This window comes from Schistocerca gregaria, chromosome 2 (genome assembly GCF_023897955.1).
Source record: "Schistocerca gregaria isolate iqSchGreg1 chromosome 2, iqSchGreg1.2, whole genome shotgun sequence".
Classification (NCBI taxonomy): domain Eukaryota; kingdom Metazoa; phylum Arthropoda; class Insecta; order Orthoptera; family Acrididae; genus Schistocerca; species Schistocerca gregaria.
The window spans coordinates 534,760,684-534,773,695 of NC_064921.1; the positions used below are offsets into that span (position 1 = coordinate 534,760,684).

The 13,012-nt window shown below is 39.4% G+C and overlaps 1 protein-coding gene across 2 annotated transcripts in view; it reads right to left on the bottom strand.

The window, feature by feature from the left end:
* The window catches only part of LOC126330571 (coiled-coil domain-containing protein 40), a 356,717-nt gene that overhangs the window by 311,150 nt on the left and 32,555 nt on the right, over positions 1-13,012 (bottom strand). For both annotated transcript variants that reach the window (XM_049996367.1, XM_049996369.1), the window contains one exon: positions 3,329-3,576. In XM_049996367.1, coding sequence (XP_049852324.1) covers positions 3,329-3,416 — 88 coding nt within the window. In that variant the 5' untranslated portion in view covers positions 3,417-3,576. The remainder of the gene's footprint in view (positions 1-3,328; positions 3,577-13,012) is intronic.

A 13,012-nucleotide genomic window follows, 5' to 3' on the forward strand; every position in this document is an offset into this window, starting at 1 on the left:
AAATATCTTCAGGATTTAAGTTTCATTTCCCCACTTTCAGTCAGTAAAAAGGATGATACCTATACCAGTCCATGAAAAATATAACAGGTCTTTACATATTTGTTACAATTTTAAGACCACTAAAATGCCCAATCCAACAATGATCTCTATCCTATGCCTCCCCTCCAGTATTTGTTAACTAAACTGGTCAAGAGCCACTACCTTTCCCAGATAGATTTAAAGGAAGAATATCAACAACTGCTGCTCGATGACGCATCTGTCAGCAATTAAGTCTCAATTATGCAACTCAGCTAATAGAGGTGCAATTCTCTCTCTTTGGGGTTGCTAGTTCACCCAACGTTTTCCAAAAGTATTTAGAATAATTAATTCAAAGTATTCCACACAGTGATAATTATTTGGATGATATTATTCTTACGGAGTCAACTCATGCGGAACACCGCAGGAACTTCAAATCCCTTTTCAAATGGGTCCAGGGAAATGGCTTACATTGTCAACTGAACTTTTATCCAGAGGGTAAAATAACTGTGGCACATTCTTACTCACAAGGGTATCATGTCCACACCTGACCTTGCCAATGCAGTCAGTCATGTACTGATCCCTACTAAACACGACACTTATGCTGATCCCCACTAAACATGAAACTTAAAGTCATTCCTTGGTAAAACCAGGTACTATGACCGAGCGAGATGGCGCAGTGGTTAGCACATTGGACTCGCATTCGGGAGGACGACGGTTCAATCCCGCTTCCGGCCATCCTGATTTACGTTTTCTATGATTTCCCTAAATCGCGTCAAGCAAATGCCAGGATGGTTCCTTAGAAAGAGCAAGGCTGATTTCCTTCCTCATCCTTCCCTAATCCGAGCTTGTGCTCCGTCTCTAATGACCTCGTTGTTGATGGGAAGTTAAACAGTAATCTCCTCCTCCTCCTCTCCAGGTACTATGCCACATTTATTCACCATGTAGCACAAATTATGCACTCCTAAATCAGCTGCACAATAATGGATTTAGATTTGTGTGGTCAGCCACCTGTCGATAGGTGTTTCAGTGCCTTACGGATGGTCTCCAGGCTGCACCACCTCTGATACCACATACACTGGGACAGGCATTGACACTTGTCAAGGATGTGTTCGACCATGAAATTGTGGCAGTTTTATCCCATAAGTTGTTGGACTTTTCCTAACTGCCAATCACTCGCCTTTGCATTGAGAATATTTACTAAAGCACAGTTCAAAAATTCACAAAACGAGAAAGAGGATTTAATGATCTTTTTTTGGAATCCAGAAATTTCATGTATATATACAAAGTGAAGTAAACACTGAATGCTGCCTACAAAGCAGAACGAGTAGCAATCTATGATCTTGGGACATGTAATAAGCAAGTCGCCAATTCCTTCAACCATTATGCCCAGCAGACGAATTCTGGTGATGCTGCTGCTTCTTAGTTCAAACAGATCCTTATTTAGCCTCACTGAGTGGACCTGTACCAGAATTCAGATAATGCTGCTGCTTCTTTATTCAAACAATTCCTCATCTGGTTTCACAAGGGCTGAGTCGACACCTTACCAGACCTCCCTACCTCAAAAAAAAAACTAGAGGAGGTGCTGGGAATTGAACCCGGGTCCTGCCACATTGAAGGCAGCAATGCTAACTATTCAGCTACATTTATATGGCAACAAATTCCACCTACTGACTGACCACAAATCCCTGATTTCAGCAAATCCTTGTTTTCTGCACATGACTGACCTGCATACAGGCCCACCTAAGTGTGGGGAATCAGCGTCTGGATGACTGGATCCAGAGTGGACCCAAGGGGTTGTCATCAGCTACAAGGATAATCAGTTGTTTGACATCATGGCCAGACAAGTCCCTCTGAACCACAGCTCTGGCCAGAGCCACAGCCATTATCAGTGGCACTGCTACCACCTTCATTCCCCGGGATGGATGCCAGGGTCACACCTGTTGGGTCTCTCCACCTCGCCCCACATACCAGTACAACCTCTGCTCCCGCAACCCTGCTTGCCAGAAGGCCGGTGAAGAGATCACAGTATTGGAGCCTCTAGAGGTGGAACTGCTCTCTTTGCCCCAACCCTACCTCACTGCTGTTGTACCCGTTCAGTCTCTAATGATCCCAGAACATTAAACTCTAATATTCCTTCCTTTCCTTTTCATGCCTACCCTATCTGCTGCTTATGGCATTCTCCCAACTCCATCGCCTCCACCTGTCTTGGTTGACCCTAAGCCTGAGGTTCTGAATCTGTTCACAGGGGGTTTTGCTGTTTCACAAGCGGCTCCCCCCCCCCCCCCCCCCCCCCCCCATAGCACCAGCATAAGCTGGGGCATTTTCAGGCTACATGCTGATTTCAGTGGGGAGCGATTTAATAGCTCCGTCAATGGCTAATATCAACCGCAGCTCACAAGTGCCACAGATTGTGGTGGATGGTCACCTCTGGGATTGTGCATGTCATGTCACATGGGCCAAGCTGCTTGCAGCAACAGGACTAGGCAGGCAGCTGTGACTCTATTTAGTACAGTCTATTACAAGAGTCATTATCAATCATGCTGTTCTCCTTATTAGATTTCCTCACAGTACAGTATCTGGACGTTTTGTTCTCGTTTTTGGATTTTATTCAGTGTTCTGCTCTTGATGAACTTTGCTTTGTTTATGGAGCATGCATTAGTATCAGAAGAGGACAGAAAAGTTACCATTGTGCGGAATAAACTAAGACAACAGACCATCCCCTGGAATGTAGACTGTGTTGGAGTGCTGTGCTGATGTAATCTTCTCAAGCTTTCATCTGGATGGCTGCACTGAAATTCCACAATGTTTCTATGAGTGTCACTCTCATCATCTTCTGGTAAATGTCTTCACCTGATAATAACAGTGACACTGTAAAATTTCAGCACAGCCACCAAGAAGGGTTCATCAAGCCATTCCTCATTTCCTTAGAAAGGGACAACAATAATGTAATCAGCAGTCAGAATCTGTTTACATATACTAAGGACTGATGTGAGGTCAACTATGTGAATTTGGATACCAACCCAGAACATTTTCTTGAGTAAATACGAAAAGACTCCATCCATTTAAGGGTGCTTAATGACAAAGCACCAAGACTGCATTACAAATAAAAACAGACATTTATTTGCAGATAGAAATTAAATACTGGAGGTATAATTCATAAGAAACATGTTATTATCTGTGAATTAAATTACTAAAAATTACTTTTCTTTTCAGTCTCTATGATATAGTAACATCCTATTTTTAATAACTGTGTTGGCTAGGAATCACATAACACAAAAATAACATCAGAAATTGCTATGATTATGCTAACCTTTTTTCTGTTGCTTTCTTAGCTTGTCAGAATCAACTAAATGATGGGATTTTGAATTCTGCACCTTTTGTTCCATGTCAGCTCTCATCTTTTTGGTTTGTGATAGTGATTCATACTAGTGTTGGATAGTATAGTGATTCATGATAATTAAGTAGCTGATCCTTCTGTTTGGTTACCTCCTGCTGCATTGTACGGAGAGTCTCTTCCAAGTCTATATGCTCCTTGTTTTTCTTCCTGATGTCTCCATCCTGAAACATAAAAATAACTATGAAATGTAATTTTAAACCAATAATGATAAGAAAATTACATTTCATCCAAGAAAAAAGAAAGTAACATACCTATAAATTTCTACCGACTAATTTACTTGCATTCCCTTCACTCTTATTTCGTACAGTCTATCCTAGATAGAAAGGCGTGCTTCTTATCCAGACATATTTCAGTCCCCAGTCTCTCTCTCTCTCTCTCACTTCCTACATTCAGCCCCTCTTGAGCAGTAAGTACTGAAATTATGGAACTTTTTCGTAGAAGCTGTCAGCTAATCCATTTTGTTTCTCCAAAATGTGAGTCACAAGCTAAGAATTTCAAATATAACATGAAAAAATGCCAACCTTAGATATGAAATATAGTCTGTGATATATGAAAATATTTTAGCTTGCTTTAATTAAAACTAGCAAGCCCACAATTCATTAAAAATTGAACTGCCATGCATAAAATGACTTCTAACTTCTGATTATTTAACAAATGAGTTAATGTTTTAAATATTTGACTTTAACCATGGAAGTGTGGAAAAGATTTTAATTTACGTTTAAAGCTTGTTGAAAGTTTCTAAGTGCTCTCGTTAGCAGCAAACATGGGATGAGTATAACCTGGGTAATTTGCATTCCATTTTAAGTACAAGCCTGCTTTCCACAAACATCAATGTGTAGGATGTGATCTCATGAAATATGCTGTAAAATGATGTAATTTTGGAGGTCCATTCAGTGGTATATGTGGATATTGTCTGCAAAATCTGTTGTGAATAGAGATAGTACTAAAGAAGCAATAAATTAAAACATTGTGCCTGATGTGGCAGTGTTGCTGTTTGAACTGCAAAAACGTATTAAGTGATAAACTTTCTTTTCTTTATCAATTTGTAGCAGAGGGTGGGGAGGGGGGGGGGGGGGGGGGGGGGGGGAATCAGCAAGAAAAAGTTTAGTAAAACTTTGAAACTATGTGTAAAGTTTGTTGCATGTCTATAACTGCTTTCATTCTCAAATGCTGGATGAATATAGCCTGGGTATTTGTACACAATAACGTATGCTGCCACAAGATACACAGAAGCACCAAAGAAACTGGTAAAGGCATGTGTATTCAAATACAGAGGTATGTAAACAGGCAGAATACAGCACTGCAGTCAGCAATGCCTATATAAGACAACAAGTGTCTGCACAGTAGTTAGATCAGTTACTGCTGCTACAATGGCAGGTTATCAAGATTTAAGTGAGTTTGAACATGGTGTTACAGTCGGCACACGACTGATGGGATACACCACCTCCAATGTAGCAATGAAGTGGGAATTTTTCCGTACGAGCATTTCATGAGTGTACCGTGAATATCAGGAATCTGGTAAAACATCAAATCTCTGACATTGTTGTGGCCAGAAAAAGATCCTGTGCTTATGTTATATTAGGTTAAGAATGGGACCAACAAGGACTGAAGAGAATTGTTCAACGTGACAGAACTGCAACCCTTCCACAAATTGCTGCATATTTCAATGCTGGGCTATCAACAAGTATCAGTGTCTGAACCATTCAATGAAACATCACCAATATGGGCTTTCAGAGCTGAAGGACCACTCGTGTACCCTTGATGACTGCACGACACAAAGCTTTATGCCTCACTTGGGCCCGTCAACACTAACATTGGACTATTGGTGACTGGAAAGATGTTGCCAGGTCAGATGAGTCTCATTTCAAATTGTATTGAGCAGATGGATGTGTATGGGTATGGAGACAACTTCATGAATCCATGGACCCCACATGTCAGCAGGGGACTGTTCAAGCTCGTGGAGCCTCTGTAATGGTGTGGGGCATATGCAGTTGGAGTGATATGGGACCCCTGATACATCTAGATATGACTGACAGGTAACACGAATGTAGGCGTCCTGCCTGATCACCTGCATCCATTCATGTCCATTGTGCATTCCGACAGACTTGGACAATACCATCAGGACAATGCAACACCCCACACATCCAGAATTGCAACAGAGTGGCTGCAGGAACACTCTTCTGAGTTTAAACACTTCTGCTGGCCACCAACGCCCCAGACATGAATATTATTGAACATATCTGGGATGCCTTGCAACATGCTCTTCAGAAGAGATCTCCACTCCCTCATACTCTGACAGATTTATGTACAGCACTGTTAGAATTAATGGTGGTAACTCCCTCCAGCACTACTTCACATAGTAGTTACGCCCCTGCCACATTGTGTTGTGTCACTTCTGTGTGCTCACCATGGCCTACATGATATTTGGGAGATGTACCAGTTTATTTGGCTCTCAGGAGTCTATATGCAGTTTCTGACTGAAATACTTGTCTTACTGCATTAAAAATTTAATATAAGATTGTACCTCTTAATGAGTAGATTATGGCAGCATTTTATATTAGGAAAACAATTATATGAAATATTAAAAATCAAATATTTGTCATCCCTGGAAACTGTTAAGAGAGGCGACCTGCAACTGGGAATGTGAATGATGAATCACGAACCAGGTTAACTATTTAACAATCTAGGTGTTATGATTGAATTTCTGACTGCACTTGTTCATGTGGCATACATCCTGATAACCAGAAAATCCAGGGGTCAATCAAGTAAACAAAACTGAAAACAAATTCATCTGGAAAGCTGAATAGCACTGAAAATATGCACAGCACTGTTGGTTAGGATACTATATGAAACACTGAAACAGTACCTAAAAATTGTTTTCACAGGAGATTATAACTATGTCTTCAGAGACTCAGATATGCAAATCAACTTTTTGAGTCCAGTGTTCTAACATTCACTACCATGACATAATAAATTTCAGTTTGTCAATTCACCTGCCCCACTCATGGGACAGAATCTACTGTAGGTGACACAACATGCAATTTAGAGAGAAGCAAATTCATACAACCCTAACAGTACTTTATGAAATGAATTGATACTGTGGAATAAGTCACAAGTCAAAGTCACAATGAAGTTTATTTATAACAGGTTCTGTATGCAATGTGTCATTATTTATGACCACACTTACTATTTCCTTACCATCACAGGAACATACCACTCGTTAAATGTTCTATAAGATGTGAAGTTCACACATTAACCATTATTTATGATGGCACTTAATAGCTTTTCTTGCCACTAAAGAAACATAATTTGTATTAAAGTTTCTGTAACTTCCAGGTCTCTTGTCTAGTTTGTGTCTATTCATTGATGTACTGACAACAGTGACCTACATCTTCATCTATACATGCTCTGCAATACACAGAACACAGTGGATGATACATAGTATCAATATTATAAATTTTCTTATCTCTTCTGGTTGTTTAATGAGCAATGGAAAAATGACTATCTAAAAGTCACTGTTCTTCATCCCTATCACGGTGCTTTTACAACCTTCTTAGACTGCAGGTTCTCTAAACTTACCCCATACTGTTTCCCAAGAACTATGTCTTTTTTCCAAGGATTTCCATTTAACTTCCCCAAACATTTCTGTTACATTTTTGCATGGGCTGTATAGACCAGTTACACTCCTGGCTCCTGGTAATGCATAGTTGAATTTCTTCATTGTCTGTTGTCATGCCTACTTGATAAATAGTCCAAAGACTGAAACAATACTTAAGAATTTGTTGCAGTAGCATCTTGTATACAGTTTACTTTGCATATGCATTGCATTTTCCCAGAATCCTTCCATTTGCTTCCTAACCGCAATTTTACATTAGCACCCCATTTCATGACCTTAAACACTTACATGATGCGTCAAGCTAAAATTTTCATAACTAATATTGTAATCAGATAGTTTTCTACTCTTTCTCTTTGTAATAAAAATTATTTTATGATTATGCATATTTAGAGAGAGCTGCCAATCTTTATGCCAAGCGGAAATTCTGTCCTAGTCTTTCTGCAATTTCTTACAATCATCCAATGATGACACATTTTTGTACACAATAGTATTTTCAATGCTGAAGCCGCCTGATAAAATGTTTTTATATGCTGACAACATTAAATGTCCTACTACATCTCCATCTGCATCATACTCCGCAAGTCAAATAATGGCGTGTGGCAGAGGGTGCTTTCAGTATCACTGTTTGATCCTCCAACCCTGTTCCACTCGCGAATAGTATGTGGGAAGAGTGATTGTCAGTGTGCCTCTGTATTGGTACTAATTTCTTGAATTTTCTCCTTGTAGTCAATACGCGAGATGTATGTGAGGGGAAGTAATATGTTGTCTGACTCCTCCTGAAAAGTATTGTCCCAAAATTTCAATTGTAAATCTCTCCATGATGCACAATGCCTCTCTTGTAACATCTGCCAGTGGAATTTGTTTAGCATCTCTGTAACACTCTCTCGCCAGCTAAAAAACCAGTGACGAAACACGCAGCTCTTTGTTGGATCTTTTCCATCTCCTGTATCAGGCAAACAAGTGCCTTATATGCCACTTCTTTCATGGACGAGTTACATTTCCTAAGATTCTTCTAATCAATCTGAGTCTGGTGTCTGCTTTTCCCACTATCTGTTTTATATGGTCATTCCATTTAAGGTCGCTCTGGTTAGTTACGCCTAGATATTTTACGTCAGATGCTGTCTTTGGCTGTTTGTCATTAATAGTGTAGCTGTAATGTAGCGGATTTCTTTTCCTGTGTATGCACAATGTGTTACATTTATTTACATTCAGGGTCAACTGCCAGAGTCTGCACTATTCATCAATTCCCTGCAGGTCGTTCTGCAAATTCTTGCTATCTTCTGGCATTGCTACTTTGGTAGAGACAGCTGCATCATCTGCAATTAGCCTTAAAGAGCATTTGACACTCTCTACTAGACCATTTATATATTTTGTAAACAGCAACTGTCTTATCACACTTCCCTGTCGTACTCTGGATATTACCTTTACATCTGTCAATTTAGTTCCATTAAGAGCGGCGTGTTGAGCTCTATCTGCAAGAAAGTCTGGAATCCAATCGCAGGTCTCCAATACTCCGCAAACTCATATTTTCTTTCATTAAACGGCAAAGTGGGGTGTTGTCAAATGCCTTACTGAAATCAAGCAACACAGCATCAACCTGAGAGCCATTGTCCACTGTGCTGTGGATCTCACTGAGGAACAGAACACGCTGAGTTTCGCTCGATCTCCGTTTCTGGAACCCACGTTGATTTTTATAGAGGAGATGTTCATTTTCCAAGAATTTCATGAGTCTTGAGCATAAACAAGTTCAAAAATTCTAGAACAGATTGGTGTTAACGATATAGATCTATAATTGTGTGGATCTGTCTTACAGCCTTTCTCAAAAACAGGAATGACCTGCACTTTTTTCGAGTCGTTAGGTACATTTCGTTGCACAAACGACCTATAATAAATTACTGCTAGAAGGGGAGCAAGTTCTTTCACATAATCATTATAGAACCTTATAGGTATCACATCTGGTCCTGAAGCCTTTCCACTACTAAGCGATTGTAGCTGCTTTTCAATTCTGCAATCGGCTATCTCAATATCTGCCATTTTGATGTTCATATGACAATTCAAAGGAGGAACAGTGTTACGATCTTCCGCAGTGAAACAACTTCAGAAGACTGAATTCAGTATTTCAGACTTCTCTACACACATACCAATGCTATTTCAATTTCTGTGGAACATTTGCTCTCTAGTATAATGTATTGTTTATTATTAATCAAATATTTATCGAGCCAATCACACATTTGCAAAGTTATTATATATCATTGTATCTTGGAAGAAATTATATGGAACAGTGTCAGATGACTTTTGGAAATCTAGGAACAAAAACTCTACCCCTTCACATGCATCTATTGTTTGTAATATGATGTAAATGAATAAAGATAGCTGTGTTTGACATGAGTGGTTTTCCTGAATCTGTATGTATTTTCATCCATGAACATCATAATGTTTGCGCTAAGAATATGCTCTCGGATTCTGCAAGAGACGGATGTCAGCAATATTGGTCTGTATACCTGTAGATGCAATCTTTTAGCCTTTTTGTAAATATGAATGACCTGCACTCTTTTCCAGTTACAAGAGACTAATCGCAACATAGAGATTCTCTGAGAATATAAGTAGGAGAGAAACGAATTCCACAATATGATGCATATAAAATTTAAATTGAATTCCCTCCTGTTCTGGTGCTTTATTTGATGAAGCAGTTTTAAGTGTTTTTCAATACCAAGGGTGCTAATATTGATATCTCTCACCATGATCTGACGGTGAAAATTATTGTAGGCTTTATGGACAATTTTTCTTATGGAGCACGAGTTGCTATTAATTTTTTTCTCTGTCAGTTTCCCTGCAATCACTTTTCTAGAAAACGTGTAGCAATCTCTATCTTCATAACATCTCTATGAGTAGTACCATTAACACAGGGTGTTGTCTTTGATATCTCTTATCACCCTCAACTTGCATTAGTCAGATCCAAACTACATGTTCTCATTCCATCCTTTAAACAAGTCGGTAGTGACACTGTTAACCATTTGACCAAATACAAATACTCTCCTAGCTATTTTGATGCCATTTCCTGTACTTGGTGACCGTAACACCCTGTAGTAGCATCACAGTCAATAATCCTTCTCTCACTGGTCACACCTTCAAAAATACTGCTTCAGCTCATAACTAGATCTAAAAGTTCTTCGAGGCAATTGTTAGATATTGTTTTCAGTATTAGTTTACAAGACTGGCTTGCCTTTACTGCCAACAATGTATGCACAGTTTTCCTAATAGATACTTGGGAGGTTAAAGTCACCACTTACTACTATTGTAAGCTACTCCAGTGCTAGTCAATTTAGATTATCTTTGAATAATTCTACAGTCAATCTGTCTGCTCTTATTCTTCAGCTTTTATCAGATAGTAATCAATATGATTTACATGTATAAAATAAGTGAATGCATAGGTTTTCACAGTCAAAGCCAGTTTCCATAAAATTCTTTGTACCAAAATATGAAATGCTTTGTTAATACTACAGTGGAAGGGGTCAATTTGACCCCACTGTAATTTCTCTTCTGAATATCGGTAAATTATCCAACAATGCTGTGGCAACGGTGAGCAGTAACGCACAACAGTTGCTCCTCATTTTTGGCAACTTGGAACATGTACATTCCAGCCTTCCACAGTTTATGTCGTGTCACTCAGGCCGTCTTTGTCCGTGAAACACATTTTCGAACATGTATTTTTTTCGAACATGGATTTTCTGATAAAGAAGTGTGAGATCCCTTAGAGAATTCCGAATTTGAATCGGAAATTGACTTCACTGATGAAGATGATGATTATGTACCTGATGGCATAGTCTATATTAATTCAGACAGGCCAGGAAAAAATCTTACCTCCATAGTCTTGGATGTTATTGAATTTAGCATATGTAAGAAACATGTATTTTTTTGTTTTCTCCAAAACAATTTCTGCTCCAAGATACAGCCCTCCAAAGATGAGACTGCGCATACCATTTTGAAGATGTGAATTTTGGAAAAAAAAATTTAAAATACTGTATCTCTGGAACAGTTCTAGATATATTGTTGGGGTTTTGCTTTGAAAGATAACTGCTTTATGATTACACAGAAATTCCGCATTTGGACTTACCTGTCAAAGCTCTTTTACTATAGAGTTCTGAACTTTTTTCATAATTTATGGAAAAATTTTTTTTTTTTCAAAAATGTCAATCCATAAAATTTTGGTTTTTTTCTGTTGATTAGTACCATATAGTTCTACATTCCCTAAAAAGGAGGCTTCCACTTTTAGGCTGAACAGGTTTTATAAGCAACTGAAATTTTTGCCATACATAAAACCTGTTTTATTACCACATTATCACATAACAGGCTCATAAAAATCAAAACCTAGCCTTATTTAACGTAATTTTATTTTTGAATGATGAATAAGAGACTCAATTTTCAATCATTTTAAATGGTTCCAAAATGTATGTGTAAGATCCAAAGACTTAAAAGGTTTCAATTTACAACTTCTGTGCACTCTGTTTTGTACTGAAATTAGTCAGTCAATGAATTAAAAATGTGTTCCACTGCTTCAATATCTTCCTTTGAATACAGTGATGCCTTCCTGTTGAGCCAATAGGAACTGGAGCACTTACAATATTCAAAGCATTGTGAACAGGAAGTGAGCGCTGACAGCGTTGTTGCTATCCTTCAGCTGGAAACCTATATCCAGCAGCTGGTCCATGTGGTAGCATTAAGTTCACTATAATTTCGTTTAACTGGTGTCTATCATCTCTGCAATCCACCAATCACAGTCATGCACACACACCACAAATATCCCCCTTCTTAGGTTGTGAATCTGAATATTATCCAGCTGTTTCCCAGGTGTTTGCTGAATGAACAAAATTTCTTCTTTCCCTCTCTTTAAAGTATGTGCAATATGACTTTGCCTATCACTTTGAGTGTGTCTTCTGAATTCCTTTCACTGGAGTACTTTGTTTGGACCATTCTTCTATTTTTCAGCTCATGGAATTCTTCAATTTCCTCTTTGAACAAAGGAATGAGGGCTGTGAATGTGTTAAGATTTCATGACTCTCATAAAGTCCTCAGCATTTTGAATCACAGCTGTATTTGGCCTGGAAAGATTATGTTTTGTAGCATGGTGCTTCAGCAAGCCTCCTACAGCACCACAAGGTCCCTTCCCATGACCAGTAGCACTGTATACCCAGTCAGCTGGCACAAGCGACTTACTCAATTCCCACAGCTGATACCAATTTTTAAAATGACTACGAGCACCCAGTTGATACCAGTTTTTAAAATGACTAGGAGCACCATCAGAAATAATGACAGTCTTCTCTGCCCCTGTTTGCAGTTGAAGAATTTTGCACATTGCTACCAAAGCATGTGCTGAGTCGTATCCTGTGTCATCACTTTTAACTGCAACACCTGTGGCCTTGTTTTGAAAATATGTCACTCCTGTGAAAACTGAAACATGGTCATTAATCCAATGACACCCTTGTACTTCTTGTGGGAGAAATACAGACTAGTTCTCAGCAATATCACAGTGAAGCACTAAATTTAGTGCTTCAGCTTGTAAACACTCTTTAACTTCTGCAATGTGTTGTGTGTTACTGCTTTCACAGATCATTTACCAAGTTGTGATTCTTCAGTTTCTCCCGGCGTATTTGATAATCAAAATATCCACGGGTGTACTGCCGGTCTATAGTGTCCAACGGACACAATATTTCGGCGATCAAACATGTCGCCATCATCAAGTGAACTGACGGACTGAGCTCCTGTGAACGCGCCGGCACGGAGATCCGTACGCTACGGCTGCTCGGGGGAACTGGGTTCGGTCGCGGCGCCGGCCGATTTAAATACCCTCCGCCCGCGGCGCGCTCCCTCCGCCGTCCGCGCCCCACGCCACGGTAGCGCGGTGGAACAGATTGCGACGGCGTCTGAGATGACGTCGGTGTGATGGCTCTGTCCGCCGTGGTCGTCACAGCTAAGCGTTTGCT